We start from the raw sequence: 19897 nt of genomic DNA, 5'->3' as shown, positions 1-19897 counted from the left end.
TTCCTGTAAAATAAAGATAATATTAATAATTTGACCTGTATTCATAGTGCTGTTGTGGGAAAAAAGACAAGGCTCATAAAATTATCAGTTTAGTGCCTGGTACATAAAAGGACTCAAAACCTACTCTTAGAGTTATGACAAGCTAATTTTAAAATTACATAATATAGGAAAAGTTTCTTAATGTAAAAAAAAATTGAAAAATAATACAGATAAAGTGAAAGTCTCCTTCAAACTCTTAGGTCACTGTCCTCCATAGAGGTAGTAACTGATCAGATTGCTCCACATCTTTCCAGATAGTTTCCTATGCATTTACAAACACTGCTAAACATATGCACATAATAGTTATTGGTATTTTGTTTATTTATGGCTGCGCCGAGTCTTTGTTGCAGTGCACGGGCTCTTTGGTGCTGTGTGTGGGCTTCTGTAGTTGCAGAGAGTGGGGACTACTCATTGCTGTGGCTTCTCTTGTTGCAGAGCACAGGTTCTAGAGTGCACAGGCTTCAGTAGTTGTGGTGCATGGGCTTAGTTGCCCTGCAGCATGTGGGATCTTAGTTCCCAGACCAGGGATCAAACCTGTTCTCTGAGCTGGCAGATGGATCCTTAACCACTGGACCACCAGGGAAGCTCTAAGTTTTGGTATTTTTTAAGCATACATGGCATACTGTACATAATTTGCAAGATGCTCTATTTTAATTAATATCCTCTTGAGATTTATGCTATATATTATTGTAGCATATACTTAAAATATGAATATTGTGAATATAAATGCACATATATACATAAACTAGCTCAATCTTTAAAATCACTACATAAAATCCTCTAGTATGTATTTATTATTATAAATCTAGATATTCCTTTGTTGAGAGATGTCTAGATTATTTTTCAGTATTACAAACAATACTGTAATGAACATCTTTGCTCACTGTATACATGTTGTAGTGTTTCTTCAGAGTAAGTGTAGAAAAGTAGAACTTCTGAGTCATAGGGTTATGAATTTTTAAAAAAATTTTATTGCAGTATAATTTACAATTAGTTTCTGATACAGCAAAGTGATTCAGTTATACATACTTAATAGTTTGCATTTGCTAATCTCAAACTTCCAATCCATCCCTACCCCATCCCTGGTGGATTTTAACAGTTGCTTTGAAATAGCCCTCAGAATGGTTATGCTAACTTATATTTCTACTAATAGTATATGAAAGTAACTCTTTTCCCACACCATGGTCAACATTTTTAGAAAGTATTGATTTATTTACTTATTTATTTTTGGCTGTGATGGGTCATAGTTGCGGCATACGGGCACTTTAGTTTTGGCTCGTGGCCTTAGTTGTTCTGCGGCATGTGGGATCTTAGTTTCCCAACCAAGGATTGAACACTAGTCCGCTGACTTGGAAGGTGATTTCTTAACACCTTTGTGAGGAGCGACTCAAACATGGTGCCTAGAGCACCATGCCTATCACACAGTAGGTGCTCGATACATGCTACGTTATTTGCAGTTCCAAGTTTTGTCCCTCTTTGAAGCCACGGGAAGTGAGGACACCTACGTCTATAGATGGTACCAGAGTGTGCTCTTTTTGCAAAGAGCTTTGGCTGTAGCTTACAGGGATTTGCTGTGGATTCAACTCTCTTTGTCTATGCAGCAATACCTGGTGCCTTGCCCGAGAGAAGGAAAGAAAATCCCAGCCTCTCAGGGGTTTCTGAGGAGGTCCTGCCTCATTTCTCTACCTGTGGCTGCTGTATTGTCCTTCCCTGGGCAGTACTGACAAGTGGGTAAAAGAAGATGGACTTGAAGTCAGGGAGTCCTAGTTTCTAGCCCTCGGTGTGTGACCTTGGGCAAGTTGCTTACTCTCACTGAGCCTGTTTCTGAGATAGGGTTGTTGTGACTACTAAATGAGATTATTTTTATAGAGAACATTAGCAGGATGCCTGGCTCATGGTCACAATTTGAAGATGTGATGTGTCTGCAGACAGTAACAAAAGAGAGAGGGATTCAGTTAGACATGCATTTATAAGCCAGTGAAGGGTCTTTGGGATCTTTGTATGATTTTTGTAAGGTAAGGGGAAAAAGGAAAAGAGGTTAGCAATCTGGGAGGGAGGCAGATTAAAACTTTAATGTCTCATTTCCCAAACACCTTGTATACCTAAAGGGCTAATGTAGAGTATTCCATCCTGTTTGTTTTAAAGATCAAAGTTTTCATATGTGTAGTTCCTCATATCACTGTTATGAGTCTCCTCATATCAAGTAAAATCCATACTTAATATTGAATTTTTGAAAAATACATGCACATGTTTAAAAAAATTAGGGCTTTCCTGATGCCTCAGATGTAAAGAATCCACCTGTAATGCAGGAGACCTGGGTTCAATCCCTGAGACAGGAAGATCCTCTGGAGAAGAGAATGGCTATCCACTCCAGTATTATAAAGTACCAAAGGGTGCTTTGAATGAATGAAAACTAAGCCCTTCTCCCACCCTGGCCCAATTTCATCTCCCTGTTACCAATCATTAACAGTTTCTTATGATTCCACCTTCAAGATATTACCTGTGCATGTACAGCAAAACCATTCAGGATTGTGCATGGACAACTATAGCAATACAGAATATCTTAATAGAAATAATTGTCCCATTAATAATGATTCCCCGCCCCCCCCACCCCCCCCACCCCACACACACCCTTTTCTTCCGGTCTTCACTTACATCTCTTGGAGAGCTTTATAACCATATACATAGATCTGCTTCATTTTCTCTATGGTTGCTTGACAGTCCACTGCAAGAGTGTATTGTATGGTTGTATTTTATCCACCTAGTCTCATATAGTTCCATATTTAGGTTGTTTCCTATTTCTACTGCAAGTAGTTAATCACCGTTTCTGAGTAATTAGCTATATTTGGGAAATGCTGATTCAATTTTTTAAAAAAACATTGCACCAGGTCTTAGTTGCAATCACTTCAGTCTTTGTTGTGACATGCAGGATCTTTAGTGTGGCCTGCAGATCTTTAGCTGTGTCATGTGGGATCTAGTTCCTTGACCAGGAATCAAACCCAGGCCCCCTGCCTTGGGAGCTCAGAGCCATAGCCACTGGACCACAAGTATTGGACATACTCATTCTGATGATATTCTTAGGAGCATTCCTTACCTAATACACCACCCTTCCATTCTCTCCACAAAACTGTACTTTCTGGGGTCTTGCCCATGCATCTTTCTGTTACTATTAATAAACAGAAGTTCATGTGCCAGATGCACAGTGAGGCTAAACAATCTGAAATGTTGGAGTTGGAGCAGAGAAAGGTTTATTGGAGGGTCATGCATGGGGAATGGGTGAGTCAGGTTAAAAAAACCCCCAAACTCCCTGTTTTCAGAGTGGTTTTTACTGGTAAAATTTGGGGTGAGGGTGAAACTGTTTACCTCAGCTTGGGACTTGAATCCAGCCCAAACCCACGGAACCTGGTTTTAGGACCTAATGAAGCTCAGGTTCTTGAAGTCTCATTGCAGAAAGAATTCAGTGAGAGATAAAGTGATAGGTAAGAAGTGGATTTATTCAGATTCAGAGAGAAGCACACTCCACAGACAATGTGGGCCATTGCAGAGGGCGAGTATGGGCTTGAAATATGGGATGGTTAGTTTTTATAGGCTGGGTAATTTCATATGCTAATGAGTGGGAGGATTATTCCATCTATTTTGGAGAAAGGTGGAGATTTTCAGGAGTTGGGCCATGCCCACTCCTTGGTCTTGTGAACTGTCATGGCGCCTCTGGGTGTGTCATTTCATTTGCTGATTGAGGATCAAGGTCTAGTCTTGTCTGCCATCTTGGTCCCATTTGGCCACCCGCCCCCACCACCACCCGTGACTTTCTTCTGATTGGTTGGTGGTGAGGTAATGGGATGGTTCTAGGGAACTTGACTCTCAGCCTTAAGTTACCATCCTCCTCCTGGGTGGGGGCCTTAGTTCCCGCAGAACTCAAAAGATATTGTTATGCATATTTCTTAAGGAGGAACCGGGACCCTACCCCCAGGCTGCACTATCCTTTCTTGACTACTCCTCCTTTGTCTTTGCATCTTCTCCCTTCCCTGACTACCAACAATTTGAACCAGCCCTTTGGAACTCAAGGAGGGTCAAGGAGGCTGAAATCTCCTCCCCCCCCCCGCCCCCCAAAATAAGAAATAAGCCATAGAAAGGATATGTACCTGAAGAGTCCCACAGGATCTTGCCCTGTTTCCTTTCCACCCTGTTTCTCAGAGCTCTGGGGAGAACTGGCAGGAAAAAAAGGGTGAAGTCATATTCTGAGGGGTTTGCACAATTTGCTTACCAGTGGAAAGACTAGGAGGAGGGCGGGTACTCTCCCTTAGATGATTAGATCAGGGTTTCTCACCCCAGCAGTATTAATTTGGCCTCTTCATCAAGGGGCTCTCCTAGGCTTCCCTGGCTTGCATCTGTTAGATGCCAGTAGCCCCTCTACGTAGTTATGAAAAGATCATGTCTCCTGAGGGCAAAATCTCCCTCATCTTGAGAACCAGCACTCCAGACACTTCCAGGGTGGTAAATTATTCGCTGAACATTTACTAAGTATCCAGCATCTGCCTCCTGAGGGTTTATGATTCCAGTACAGAAATGACCACAGGAAGATGCCAACTTGTTCTCTCCTGTGGAAGACAGTCACAGCCACCTGAGGGGTCTTGTCCACATTCTCTCTCTGGTAATCTATTTCCCTTTCCTTTCTTCCTACAGACATATTAGACAAAACCATAGAGGAAAACAGTATCATTGTAACACTTTCAAGTAACATTATTCTTGCCACTCCCAATCTAGGGGAATGACTTGTTTTAAATCCCCGCCCCCCCCCCCCACCTTCCTCCACACTTACATACCTATTTAAACATATGGAAATCAAGAGTTCTGGTTTTTCATTTTTAACATAAATTGGAACTCATGGTATATTTTGTTCAACTTGATTTTTGTCAGTTAATCCAATTAACAACAGGATATCAGCTCATATCAGTATAGTTTGACCTCATTCTCTTCTAGTTTTTTCTCATTCTCTTTTAAACTGCTGTACAGTAGTCTATATTATGGGTATATTACTGGCTAGTCAGTTTGCAAATTCATGAGTAGTTATGTTTTCAGTTTTTAAATATCATAACAAAGTGGACAGTGCTGTAATGAACACCAAGTACATGCCTCTTGGTAAAGCCACATGGCTTTCAAGCAAGAAGGGAAATAAACACAATTTTAACAGACTGCCAAAAGTCCTACAAAAAGAACTGTCTGTATCACTTAAAATTCGCTCCAAATGTGATCAAGAATAGCCTGGACCCCCGATCTCAGGCCAACTGGGTTAAATTACCAATCTGTGAATTTCAAGGGTTGCTAACCAGCTCTCATTAGCTTTTCAATTTGGAAAGTTGTCTTGTAAAATGCAAAAGTCTTAGTCCACCCTTTTAAGAAACCTTTCGGGGGCTCTCCACCGCTCTCAGAATAAAGCTCAAGTTTCTTAGCAAGGTTAACACGATCCTGTAGGTTCCTTACTCCAGAAAACCTTTAGCAGCTTCTGCCTGAGCCGAGTTCCCTCAGGTGCCTCCACAGCCCCACACACCGGTTCCCCAGTTTGGGGAGCTCTCGGCGCGGCGTCCGGGCTTGTTGAATGGATGACAGCCAGCAGGGACAGCGTCTCGATCGTCTCTGATCCCAGACCCTGGTGCCCAATAAATGCTGAATGAGCCAAGTCGTTGCTGGATGGGGCTTAGGGGGCCAAAGGGATGCTCCTGCTTGGCTCCTGGGGCCGCACCTCCGACTTCACCGGCTGCTGTCCGCGCCCCCTTGTCTCCAATGGAGAGGCTCCACATGCTTCATTTCCAAATTTGCAAAACTTAACGCGAGCCCCTGCTGCAGGGTCACATGCCTGGAAGGAGAACGGGACCGAGGCGTGACCCTGTGTTTCCATATAAAACCGCTCATGGTGACCAATAGAGGGCCCAACAAAACAGTAACAGACGTAGACAGGACCAGTCTGGAGCACCACTTAGCGCATGAAGTGTTTCGCGGAAGCTTCGGGGTGTTCACAAAGGCGTTTGACAAGCTACCTTGTCAAGACATAACGACCCGAAGAAATAAACCCCCACAGCCACAGCATTGGAAATCTGAATGACAATGGTGGTGACGCCCAGGATGTTGCAGGAAGGCCCAAGCCGTTAGGAGAATTTACAAACTCCCGTTTCTGGATGGACGCGCACGAATGACCTGCAGCAGCACTTGCCGAGCACCGCGGGGTGGAAATGTATGTCTTTAAACTCAATGCTCTTCAAGTGAGACTTTTTTTTTTTAAACAGGATCTTAGGTACACAATGGGTGTTACTTTCCCCTCTGGTTTCCCTGAATAGTTGTCCAATAGTGCTGACTAATGGTGGGAGCCACCAAGTGCCCTTAGGCGGCCACATGGAAATAAAGTTGGTATAAAAAAGAAACAAAACAACCAAACAACGGGAAACTTTATCACCTGGTTCCCCTGGTATCAAACTGTGCGGAAAACGTGGGATCAGGGGTCTCAGGGATCGCACCCAAGGAGTGAAGAAAGGAAAGGAAACAGGAGACAGAAGTAGGGACCAATAGAACCTCAGAACCGCCCCAGAGGGCACGGAGACCCGGGGATCGGTCTCCTTGGTGCTGTCCAACCCCCGCGTCAATCAGCTCCTTCCCGCGCTGCGATTGGCCGGGGGCTTCCTTGGCCATCCTGGCGCCCACCTCCTAGTTGCTTGGGGTTTACTTCCCCAAAGTACACGGGCCCCACCTTGTGGAGCAACCGCTCCTGCAGGGAGAACTGATCTCCGCCCAGGGGAAGACGTTTTAACGAATGGGAGCGGCCCCACATATTTATTGGCTACAATGGACATCGATCAAAGAACTTCCCTCCCTCCTTCACACCGTACCCTTCACTTATTGGCCTCTCTCAGTGCCAATTCGTTACTAGGGAAACGAGCTCTTCACAGTCTTATAGGCATGAGTTAAAGCCAATCAAGAGCCACGCCTTCATCCTGAGTCAGTACCCAATTGCTGCTCGAAAAGCCCAGAGGACGCAGTCGGGATTGGCCACCAGCCTGGCCGACCTGGCCGCAACAAGTTAGGCTGAGTCACCGTTATATAGCCCGGCGACGGAGCACGCGTGTGTGCGGACGCAGTTGCGTGAGGGGTTTTTTTACCTTTTGCCGTGCCGTGGAGCAGAGCTTGTTCCTCTCCCGCTCAGCCGCGCAGGTAAGCCGGAGCGTGGGCGGGGCTTGGCGGCCCCAGGACGCGGACTAACTGGGGCTCTGATGGGAGGGAGGAGAAGTCCGAACGGCGACCGCGCCAGGCGCGCCCACCGTCCGCCCCCCCCTCCCCAACGGCCGCAGGCGCGCGCGGCGGGCGCACGGGCGCGCGGCGACTCTCCGCCCCCCGCCCCCACTGGCCCGGCGCGCGTGGCCGTGTCCGCGTCCGCCGCGTGCGCGTGCCGCGCTCAACGGCCACGCGGGGCGAGAGCGAGCCGCGGCCGCCGCCCGGGCCCCAGGGTGATCTTGGGGGCCTGGGGCCCCGCGCGGCCGGATCGTCAGCTTTTCCCGCTCGCTTTCCCCACGCGCCAGCGAGGCCTTCCTCCTTTGGTGGGGGCTCCAGCTTAACCTAGACCAGAGGAGGCTTTTCTTTGATGGTGGGGGAGGGGGGGTGAGGGGAGGTGAGGCACGAAAGTGCAGTGAGAATTTGTCGACACTGGAAGCCGAAATGCTGCTCCTAGGTTTTCGATTTTTTGTACAGGGAGTAAAGGGGGGGCAGCGAGTTCATGGGTATTGAGTGATGATAATAACTAACATTTTTCTAAGCCCTCACTATGTGCCAGGCACTGTGCGGAGCAACTTGTGTGTTTCTTTACTCCTGAAACGCCCCGATGAGGTAGGTACAGTGATTTTCCTATTTTTACAGCCGACTCGAAGGCTCAGAGATGGAGTGACACGGTCAGAGGCACATGGGCCCATAAGGGGCAGGTATTTGTTTGAACTCAGGCCTTCTGACTCCTAGTCCCCGAACCTGCTTCATTCTTTGTTCCAGCGTTCTGTGCGGCCACAGGGTATCTTTGCCCCCAGAGCTCTAGTCCCTGGGGACAACCGCAGCCTCGGAAGACCGACTGCAGAGGCATTTATTTGTACTTGGGCCACTTGCGGGTTTCCAGGGAGAAGAGGGTTGGACATGGGATTATGACAAAGGGTAAGAAAGGGTTCCTTTGTGCACATCTTCCAATAGGTTTGCTGCCCTAAATGCTTCTGGGGAAAGTGTAGAATAAAATCAATACGTCCAGGTGATTCTGGACAGTGTTCCTCCTCGGATTCAATCTTCACGGCCTGATGATGGGAAGTTATCGCCAGCAGGAAGTTAGGCTCTGATGTTCGATCTTGAATCTTTTTTTCCCTCCGTTTTTTAATTGGAGCAAGGTTTTGAGAAAGACCTTCCACAAGATTAACTTCCTCGTTTTCTGAAGTTGAAAAAAATGAGGTTGCAGAGCGATGAGGTTCAAGTCTGGCCAGCATGTGTAAGTGAAATTTTGAAATTGGAGTGGAAAGCTTGGTGCCCACTTACAGTACAGGCTTGACCCTCTGTGGAGCCTAAGCTGGATGAATTAGGGGTGATTGAGGTGTTGGAAATCTTACCCTTCTGGCAGTTAGGAACTTCTATGGATGAAAAGCTTTTGTCTTCATACATTTATTTAGTATTTTGTAGATGCTCCCGTTATATGTAAAGGTAGAAGACACTTTCAAAAACTTGAGTGTAAATTTTTCTAGTAGAGTTACATTTGAGATTTTTCAAAGCTAGTTTATTCCTTGGCTTAATGAAATAATAAATATTCCTGTGTTGCAGGTATGAATCATTACTTGGCATCACAAATGTCTCTACTTGAGCTAAAGCTGCAATGAGTTTTGGAGCTAACTCTTCCGAATTAATTTTGATTGAAATGACTGTCAACCTTTTCCTTTCTCTCTCTTTTAAAAATCTATTTTGTGTGTGTATACACTTTTTAGAATTGACCTTTATATAAGAATTTTTTTGCTGCTAAGTGAAAGTCGCGCAGTCATGTCCGACTCTTTGAGACCCCATGGACTGTAGCCTGCCAGGCTCTTCTATCCATGGAATTCTCCAGGCCAGAAAATTGGATTGGTAGCTGTTCCCTTCTCCAGGGGCTCGTCCCAACCCAAGGATCAAACCCAGGTCTTCCGCATTCAGACAGATTCTTTACTGTCTGAGCCACTAGGGAAGCCCTTATTTTGCTGCTAGAGGGAACTCATGATTCACATCTTCATAAGTAAATTAAAAAGCTTTGAAACACTTTTGTATTTCCATTTACCCAGTAATTTCCATATTTCTTAACTGAAAGTAGCAGTAAATACAGGATCGAAATATCTTATGAATAGGCTCTTAATCTTTGTTGGTGTTTTCCTGAATGGCAGATAGCTTGGAGTAGAACATTGTTTTCCTTGGAACTTGCCTTTTTAAAAAAAATTTGTATATTAAAAAAATTTTTTTTGCCTGTGCTGGGTCTTTGTTGAGGCATGTAGGATCTAGTTCCCTGAGCAGGGAGTGAACCTGGGCCCCCTGCACTGGGATCTCGGAGTCCTAACCATTGCACCACCAGGGAAGTTCCCGAACCTGCCTTCTTGTAACCATTACAGTTACCTGCATTTAGACACCACTTAACTAGTAACATTTTAAGTTATCAAACGTTGAAACACTAATGACCAACATTTAAACTTAATTTTGAGTCCACTAATTGTTACTTGAGGTAAATATCAGAATGAAAGTTTGTGCATTAAATGAGGGAAATTTTTGCTAGTTTCCCCTTTAGATATTTTAAAAAATCTCTTGACTTCAGGCAAATGGGTTCCAGTTTGGTAGGAGTATGAAAATGTATTTCACAGATTGGTAGCCTGGTTGAGGACTTGTGCTTTCATTTACCTGGAGCAAATTAATTAATTGAAGCAAATTGTGATAATATAAGACTTGTCTGCCTTCCAGTCTCCCATCCAAACTAGAGATTACTTTTGTTGTTAAATCCTTTTAATATAAGCTTTTGTACCTCTTCTAACTGGTAGAAAAGTAGGTAGTTCTTTGTTCTTTTACTTAACTCAGGTTTGCTGTTCTCAGCTGACAGTCTGTTAAGGGAACATTAGATTTGGTAATGTTTCTTGGTGACCTACTTCACAGCAGGTTTTGGTAATTTACATTTTTAATAGTTTGTTTTAGTAGTTTGGCTAGAAAGTAAAGGGCAGAAGTTAGTTTTAAATTTGTATAGGTTTGTGAACTGTATATACTTAAGATGGATGGGGCAGTGTTAAAAGATGAAATTTGATATAAAGCCTGCATGTATGACCTAAACCAATTTTTCTTTTTGCCAGTTTATAACATTAGTTACTTGATCTCAGCATTTTGCAGATTTGTTTTTTAAAATATTTCAAAATTCAAGTATAAATTGTATATTCATTTAATTGTGCTTTAAGACTGCCTTGGCAAGGTTTACTGATTTTAAAAAGAAGATGATTGTTAAAGTAGGTAGGTAAGAAAAGCTTTTTTTCCCACCTCTGGCTAGTGAGTTTTTAACAGCTATAGGACATTTAGTACAATACTATCCTTCCAGCCATGGAGTTAAATTTGAGGTTCAGCACTATAATCACTTGTAGTTGGTGATCACTCTATGGTGAACAACTACATTTATGTTTTTAAATCTCAAAAATCAGCATTCTGTTTATTTTTTTAGTATCCTTAGTCGTGTCATCTGGCTTTGGTTGGGAAAACTTAATTGCAAACCTGATTAGGTGAAGAGGGTGAAGAGTTAGGAAAAATTTGCACATGAAGAGTGGGAAGAGGGAGCTTTACAGAGCAGAAAGTAATTAAAAGTTCTCTTGAAGACTGGCCTTTGTAAATAAAATCAAGGCTTTAGACGACATCAAGTGATAGATTTCCACTTCTGACCACTGGCCAGTCTCTCATGTCAGTCTGCTTAGCTGTTTAGCCTGTGTGATGTATTTCAGATATTTAATAAAAAGCAAATACTAGAGATGGTTCATAGAAAAAACTGGCTTCTTGCATGGGACACACTTTGACTTGGTGGGAATGTCATCCTTCGGTGGCTGTGTGGCAGCATCGTTGCTTGTTTGTATAACCCTTTATGTGTTTTTGAAGTTCTTTCACACATTTTAGGTGTTCTCATGTTTTTGCTTATAAGACCTAGAGCTCCGTAACCCAAGTAATTGTCTTAAACTATTTTCTAAAGCTCGTGGTGTATCTAGTAGAGATATGTGCTAGATATATTTCCTTATTTAAAAAATTTTCAAGGTTTTAGAATCTTGGAAGGCATCAGTGGCACCTGCCTTTTTAGATTTTTTTTTAACCTGCCTCAAGTATACCCCATGTTTATCAACTATCTTAAGCTTACTTCTGGCATACATCCACCTATACTTTATGAGATCTAAAGCATAGGAAATTCATGTTTAAGGAATTTCATAGACGAAGTATTATAAAAGTATTTTTTCGTCTTAGGCCAGATTTTTGCTTAATTGTAAATCTAGTTGACTGGGTTTTACTGCTGGATTGGGGGAGGGATATTAAAAACCAAGAAAAGTTAGTGAATTAAGTTTCCCAATTCTTAAGTTTTTTTCTCTTGGGGAAACTTGTTTTTGAGATATTTTAGATTTATAGGAGAGTTGGAATACAGACATGTCTTGTATATCCTTCACTCATCTTGCTTGTTAGCATCATACCTAATCATGATGCATTTATCGACAGTAAGAAATTGATGTTGATAAAGTCCTGTTAACTAAAGGACTGACGTTATTTGTATTTCCTTAGTTTTTCCACTCATGTCCTTTTTTCTGTTTCAGAATCCAGGCCAAGATACCACATTGCAGTTAGTCCTCCAGTCTCCCTGGTTTCGCTCCTCTGATCTGTGCCAGTTTGTTGTATTTTCTTTGTGTTTAATGACCTTGACACTTGATCTCAATTTGAGTGTACTTGGTGTTGGGTAGACTAAGGTTATAGAAGTTGGGGAAAATACCAGAGGTGATTTAGCCTTCCCACCATGTCCCGGGGCACATAATATCAATCCTGGTTGACTTTAACCTTGATCACTTGATAATATGGTGGCTCCCAGGTAGTATTTCTTTCCTTTGCATTATTTTCATTGGAAGCTAGTCACTAAGGAAGGAGAGCCTTAGAATTTGTGAACATGTATTAAAGCTGCCACTGTAGGTAACTGAACATTTTGGGGGGAAGACACTTGGAACTTAAGCAGATACTCTGTTTCTCTAGTTTCCCTGCTAAATTTTTTCATTTATTAGTAGATGTTGCCTGCAGCTCTTGAGGTGTTCTCATGGTAATTCTATATTTCCCTTGTTTTTTTCTACATTTAAAATTCTTTTGTAAGAAAGGTGTCTATTCTCATTTAAAAAAATTACTTATTTGGCTGTGCAGGGTCTTTACACAGGATCATTAGTTGTGGCTCTGAACTCTTCATTATGGCAGGTGGGATCTAGTTCCCTGACTAGGGATTGAACCCAGGTTCCCTGCATTGGAAGCACAAGAGTTTTAACTGGTGGACCACCAGAAAAGTCCTGCTATATTTTTTAAGAACTTCATTTTCCCATTTTTTAAACACTTTACCCATTAATTTTTAGATTTTTAGTTATTTTAGGGGGTTGTAATCCAGTGTTCTTCAAACTTAATTTTGCTTTTTTACTTATTACTTTATTGCTTCAGTTGTTCTAGTTTTGACTTGTGTCCTTTTGATGTTTGCCTTTTTTTTTTTTTTTTTTTAAGCATTTCCTTTATCAGATACTTCAGACTCACCCTATATTTTTGCCTGTCCCATTTCTCCAAGGAGTTGTCAGGAAGAACTTTGAAGGAGGGTAACAGGTGGTAAATGTGAGGAGTTTGGAAAATAGATTGAACAGTAGTAAGTTCAGTGATGGTTATGCTGCTCTTGCTAGAGTAGCTTGGTTTCTGCAATAGTTTCTCTGGTTCCTGGAAAGCGTTTTTATTTCTGATAGTTAAGCCAGATTTCACGTGTTTGAATACATAGCATAGCCTTGCAGCAAACTTCACAATAGTTTAGTACACTTATGTTAGTAGACAGAAACTCTCACTGTTTATTTCTCCTTAGTGTTTTTGATAGGTATTAAAATAGAGTAAAAAAATTTCTTAAATGTCTCTGTCTCAGAATTGGCAGTTAACATTTTGCATCACTCTTTTAAATTTGCTTATTTTCATGTGTACGTTCCCATTCTGCTCTCTTCTTGTGAGACAACCTTTTGTCTTTCCAAGCTGTTATATTAGTGGGTTAAAAAATAGCTTTATTGAGGTATGATTGACATACAGTAAACTGCACATACTTCAAGTGTAGAATCTGATAGCTTTTGGCATTGTTTATACCCATGAAACAAACCATCACCACAGCCAAGACCGCGGTGAAAATAGCGCTCATCCCCCAGAGTCGCTCGTGCTCCTTTGCATTCTCTCTCTCTTGTCCACTCCCCCTCCTCCTCTGCCCCCAGGGATCCCTTACCTGCTTTCTGTCACTGAAGATCAGTTTATACTTTCTAGAATTTTTATATAAATGGAATCATACAATATGTGCTTCTTCTTTTTTTTTAAATTGCTGACTAGTATTGACTATTCTGTTCTATAATATACAACAATTTGTTTATCCATTCACCTTCTGGAGGAAATAGGTTTGTTTCCAGCTTTTGGCTATTACAAATAGAGCTTCTTAAAAAGCTGCCTAACTTTTCCAAAGTGGTTATACTGTTTTACATTCCTGCAAGCAGTATTTGAATGTTCCTTTTCCTCGATATCCTGGCCAACACTGTATGCTGCTGCTGCTGCTAAGTCACTTCAGTCGTGTCCAACTCTGCGACCCCATAGACGGCAGCCCACCAGGCTCCCCCGTCCCTGGGATTCTCCAGGCAAGAGCACTGGAGTGGGATGCCATTTCCTTCTCTGCAACACTGTAGAGTCAGCCTTTGAAGTTGTCACTCTGACAGGTGTGTCAGTGGTACTTTACTGTGGTTTTGTTTTGCATTTCTGTAATTACCGATAATATTGATCAGCATTTTTCATAATTTCTTTGATGAATTGTCTCTAGGTCTTACACTAATTCTTCATGGGGTTATTCAGCTTTGAGAGTTCTTTATATATTCTGGATATAAGTTGCTTTGCAGATATTTACTGCAAGCCTTTGCCTTTGCATTCTCTTAATAGTCTCTCTTGCAAAGTGAAAACTTTTTTGGCCATATCACCCAGTGTACAAAATCCTAGCTTCCTGACCAGGGATCAGACCTGCACCCCCTGCATTGGAAGCACTGAATCTTAACCACTGGACCTCTAGATAAGTCCCTGAAAGGTTTTAATTTTGATGGGAGTTCACATTATCAATCTGTCTTATTATAGAATACATTTTTGTTATATCCAAAAATGACCCAAGGTCATTAAGATTCTCTTTAGAATTTTTATAGTTTTAGGTTTCATCTAAAATTATTGAGTTAAATTTTAATATACTGTGAAGCTTGAATTGAGGTTCTCTCTCTATATATGGATATGCAGTTGTTCTAGCACCATTTGTTGAAAAGAATACCCTTTTTCTACTGAATTGTCTGCCCTTTTGGAAATCAGTTGTCTATTTATGTGTGAGTATATTTCTTTATTCTGTTTAGTTGGTCTATTTGTCTATTTTTATATCCAGACAATTTTAAAAATATATTTACCTGTGTATCTGAACAATGTACTTACATATACTGAACACACTTAAGAACGTTTCAGGGCTATCATACAAGTACCTATTTGGCAAGTGACTGTGTTTCTGAGATCTAGTTCATACTGACTTTATATGACTGCTATAAATAGGGTGACTTTATATTGTAGTTTCCCAGAAATACTCAAATTCACTCCAGTTAAACTGGCGTAGTTATCAATTGTATCACTTTTTAATCTTTTAAGTGCTTATGTGACTATCTTGGGGCTTCCCAGAATCTGCCTTCCAGTGCAGGAGACACAGGTTGGAACCCTGGATTGGGAACATCCCCTGGAGTAGGAAATGGCAACCCATTCCAGTATTCTTGCCAGGAAAATCCTGTGCCTAGAGGAACCTAGGCAGGCTATAGTCCATGGATACGGTCCATGGAGTGGCAAAGAGTTGGGCACGACTGAGCCACTGAGCAAAAATATACATGATGCTTTGTTTATATTTTTTAAAGAGTAGAAATTTTTAAATGTAACGTAGTGTGAACACACTAAAATTATTTTATCTTCACGATGCATGTTTTAAAAGTTACGATACTAAGACGTGCACTTGATTTGGTTTTACAGTTTAATTGGACCAGTCACATTCTGCGGGCATACGGGCGAGTCTTCCTGCGTGGCATTCATGAGTGGAACACTTGTCATCAAGTCAGCCTAGAAGTTCAGTAAAACATAGTTTTATATTAGGTGCTTGGGCTTTTTGTAGTCCAAGGGAACTCTGTAGAAAACTTATTCTTGAAAGAGATAATCCTGTTTTTATTTTGCTAGCAAAATGGTTAAGGAAATAGTCTTCTGGGTGACAGAAAATGGTGGAATGTAGAAATGTTACAGTTTTGTTACAGTTGGTTGTTACAGTTAATAGTTACAATATCAATATATTGTAACAGTTAATATTAAGTGCTATCATACACTTAGTTCTTGCAGTTATGATTTTAATTTTAGAGATGAAAGAACTGAGGGGCACTAGAGAAATTGTTAATAGCTCAGGAATACAGTAGTGGATGTATGTCTAAGTGGCCATGTTTTCCTTTACTTCTTTAGAGCAAGAACTGTTCTGTAATTCCCCTTTCTCTAACCTAGGACCTTTAAAGTATTTCTTGAAAAAGTAAGAGAAAGTATAATTTTTAAAATTTTTTCTTGTCCCCTATGCCCATTTTGGCATATTATGACAGTCACAACATTACAAAGTTGGATAGAAAATTAGTGGAATGTAAACTTGAATGAAAGTGAGTGATTTCTTCCCTTTCCCTTTATTTTTGCCAGGTCCTGTTTCTTTCATCACTGATCTTTCTAGACTACACTGATTTCCGAGTTGTAATATATGCCCCCAAAAGTTTGTCCTTTAGATCTGAAAGCAGTGTTAAAAGAGAGTGGTCTCCAAATTAGATATAATTGGAATGTTCAGCAGACTTACTTATTTAGTCTTGGGAGTGGTATGTTATATTTTAGGAAGTCTCCCAGTCTTCACATCAGCACGAGGAAGGAGGATTTGCTGTTGATAATTAAAAAGGATAAGACTATCTAGTTTGTTTCCTATTTCTGATTATGGTACATGCTTCATAGTCCAACCAGTAATGTATCCATAGGCATGTGCTGTTATATAAGTAATAACCAGAATCCATAGTATTTTAAATTTGCAAAAGCTTTTCTAGAAGGGCACAGTGTTTCAGGAGTATTTAATAAATAAGGGAGGATCTTGAGAAATTTTTAGCATATATTTTCATTGGTATGCATAGTTTCTAATTATAATAGATCAGGAACTGGTAAAACATTAGTTTTTCTGAGAAAATGCAATTTGATTTTGTTTGCTTTCATTATTTTAGATACAATTTGATTTTGTTTGCTTTCATTATTTTAGATATAATTTGATAGAACTGAGAGTTCTAATGAACCAGGGTGAGACTTTATTCTCAGAAGGTACAATGTTAACATATCCTCATAGCTTCTGTTTTATGTTTGAACTAGAAATGAAGATGGAGATTTCAGAGAGCTAATTAACCAAATAAAATTTTTCTGATGAGAATTGATTGAGTCTCATATAGACTAAATCCTTTGGGTTCAAATGCCAAAGTTTTCTTTTTTAAATGTATTTTCGGTTGGGCTGGGTCTCCTTGCTGCGTGTGAGCGTCTGGCTGCAGTGGCTGCTCTTGTTGTGGAGCGCAGGCCCCAGTGCGCGGGGCTCAGCAGTTGGTGCTCGCAGTCTCTGGAGTGTGCGACCAGTACTTGGACCCCACGGGCTTAGTTGCTCCTCAGGATGTGGACTCTTCCTGGATCAGGGATCGACCCTGCATCCCCAGCATTGGCAGGCAGATTCTTAACCTCTCTACCACCAGGGAAGTCCCACAGTTTGTTTTTTACTGGAAATGCTGACTTTATTCACAAAACTTGCAGAGTATGGTCTTAGATGACTGAAGAACTTCCCCAAACATTTTGTAGTCACTGGTGCTGTTGGGTGTTCAGTATTGTTAATTACTCTACAACATTTTATCATTTCAATATCATATCATTTTTTTTTATTTATTTAAACTTTTGAGGCATAATTTGCAAACCACAAAATTATAGAATTTTAAAGTTCAATTTGAAAAGATTTTTAGTTTTGTACAATAAGCCATCACTCAAATGCGTCAAGTCCTCTCACCCCAGGCAGTTCCCCTCAGGTCCTTCCCAGTCTGTTCCCTCTCAGGCAGCTTAGATTTTTTTTTCCTAAGCATCTTTGCTTAGTTTTCTCTTTGACCTGTTCTTAATCATTGAAAAAAAAAGTATCTGCTGTTATAATCTGAATTCTGGACAACCTTGACAGTTCAGCCTGACAAATGGATGATCAAAAATCTGCTTTGCTTGTATAAAATTCTAACCAAAAAAACAAAAGATAAACCTCTTTTGTGATGAAAATGATGAATGAAAGAAAGCTTTTTATTCATGAGTGTGTCAGATACAGTTTTGGAGCTAGAAAGTTACATAAGAAATGGTCTCTTAAGAAACTTAACTCTTAAAGGAAGCTTGCAGCCTTCTTTCAAATGTTCTTTTTATCTGACCATGACTTATATAGAATTCTTGAAGCCATTGGCTATTTTAAGAATCAGTCCCCTCCTTTATTTTAAGCATTGAAGCAATATAGTTTCTTAGCACTAAAATAATGTGTATTCTGTTACTTTTTATTTTTTTCTCAATTATTGAGATACAGTTGACAGAAGTATCTGTCAACTTCTGTAGTTGACAGAGGTATTATTTTTAAGTAGTGCTACCATTTCCCTTGAGCTGATTGGTTGATATTTATTATAGATGAGCTTAAAGGAGAGACTTGAGCTGGAGTTTCCAATTTAATGGAACCATATAGTGCTTATAGTGTGAATATAATCCTTGGGAGTCTGCAAGACTATATGAGGTAATCCTGAAATAAAGTGTCATCTATTTGAAACATTTTAAAATGCTAATTGAGACCCTAGTTTGCAAGATACTCAATTCTATAAACTGTTAAACTAATAAGAAACTTGGTGAATAATACAGATTTTTCTGAGAAGCTTCAGAATTATAATAGTAAAAGAAAAAAATCACAAATGAAGTAAAGATCGATTTGCTATATAAATATAAATATGTTTCCCTTTCGTGGCTTTATGGCAATGACCTAAGATAAAGCATTGATGATAATGGTGTAATCGAGCTGATGGAGTTTTTTTTTTTTTTTTTTTAATTTGAATTATCTAGATAATCTCAAAGGGAAAGGAGAAGTTGTAGATGTGGTCTGTAAGTTTTTCTTTTTCTTAACCTTTGATATTGTAACCTGGAGGATTTTCATCATTTTGCATGAGAAGATTGAATGTGGTAAGCAGTATTTGATTAAGTATTATTTAGAAATTTATAGTGAAACTACTTAGCAGTGTCAAAGGATACAGTTAGATTGATGTTATTAGTCTAGTTTCGTAGAGTTTGGTGAAACAAGTAATAAATGGTACAGGTAATTTAGGAATAATGCAATCATAGACTAGAGAAGGATAAACGTCTCCACATCCTGCTTGTGCAAGAACCAAATTCAATCCATTTTGCCCATTCTTTAAGAAAACTGTAATGCAGTTTCTCTTATTTCTTCTTTAAGCTGTAGTTAATTATACATACCTCTCTTTGTCTTTATGTTTATAAAGTTCAGGGTGATTTTATCTCCTCAAATGAAAAATTGGGTGATCTCATGCCAGATACGTTTTTGAAAGGGTTTTTAAAAGTAGTGAGTGACAGTATTTGAAAACTTACCATGTGCCAGGTGCCTTTTTAAATATTCCAGTGCACTCACTTTAAGTCTTAATTTTGAGATGGCAGGGATTATTTTGTTGAATAAAAACATCTTGCTTGTTACTTTTTGCCTGATTTCATTTTTTGATCTAGATATAAAATAAGCAATTTAGAATTTTTTAAAGGTAGTAAAAATCTCTGATTTAGTTTGACTAAAAATGTGATATTGTGTATCTGTATTGTCAAAGCTGTATTGTCGCACTTGAACCTAATACCACCACGGCAGTATGTTGTAATGTTACAGGTGGAACCCTTTTAACTGAGTTTAGTAGCTTGGGAAAATTGAAATGCATGTTGTAAATATGTACCTTTGACGTTGTTATGTTCAGTTTACAGAAATTGAATATTGGGAATAATGATGAGTTAATTCTTCATAGGGATATTTTTTTCCCCATAGCATTTGTCTGATTACAGTAAATTTGAACGTATAAAATCTCACTGGTCTATGTGGGTTTGCTTTGTTTCTTATAATGTTTATTCCTTTTAAAACCCAAGAATTGCTGAAGTGATCTTTTTGGTCTATGAGTCAATCTCAACTAAATGATTCAGTCTCCGCCCCTGCTCCTTTCTCCCCTTATACTTGATCTATCAGGTAGAACATATTTGATTTTTTTTTTTCCAGGTTGAATTGACCAAAGCAATGGTTATGGAGAAGCCTAGTCCCCTGCTGGTCGGGCGGGAATTTGTGAGACAGTATTACACACTGTTGAACCAGGCCCCAGACATGCTACACAGGTAAATTTTTTTTTCCCTGAGTATCACCTAATTCTGTGTTTTAGTGAGTATTTAAGATGCTCTTATTCCCTCAAGAGGGAGGAGA

General features: G+C 40.3%; 1 protein-coding gene and 1 long non-coding RNA gene across 7 annotated transcripts in view; one reads left to right on the top strand and one right to left on the bottom strand.

The window, feature by feature from the left end:
• Window positions 1-5070: 5070 nt before the first annotated feature.
• Window positions 5071-7326, bottom strand: LOC123466145. 2 transcript variants are annotated; one of them, XR_006641387.1, is made up of 2 exons: window positions 7188-7326; window positions 5071-5893 (listed from the first exon to the last, which is right to left on the bottom strand). It is a non-coding gene; the product is annotated as an uncharacterized LOC123466145 (long non-coding RNA). The 2 variants fall into 2 exon arrangements; XR_006641388.1 differs by lacking the exon at window positions 7188-7326 and adding an exon at window positions 6488-6956.
• Window positions 7108-19897, top strand: part of G3BP1 (G3BP stress granule assembly factor 1) — a 31128-nt gene continuing 18338 nt past the window's right edge. For 2 of the 5 annotated variants that reach the window (XM_025292376.3, XM_044947430.2), the window contains exons 1-2: window positions 7716-7908; window positions 19700-19812. In XM_025292376.3, the coding sequence (XP_025148161.1) occupies window positions 7813-7908; window positions 19700-19812 (209 nt within the window). In that variant the 5' untranslated portion in view covers window positions 7716-7812. Of the gene's footprint in view, window positions 7240-7715; window positions 7909-18505; window positions 18616-19699; window positions 19813-19897 lie in introns of those variants that run through there. The other 3 variants (XM_006071645.4, XM_006071643.4, XM_006071644.4) reach the window with 3 other exon arrangements.

The sequence above is a fragment of the Bubalus bubalis genome, chromosome 9 (genome assembly GCF_019923935.1).
Source record: "Bubalus bubalis isolate 160015118507 breed Murrah chromosome 9, NDDB_SH_1, whole genome shotgun sequence".
Taxonomy (NCBI): Eukaryota; Metazoa; Chordata; class Mammalia; order Artiodactyla; family Bovidae; genus Bubalus; species Bubalus bubalis.
This window is presented reverse-complemented; position numbering and strand designations above follow the sequence as displayed.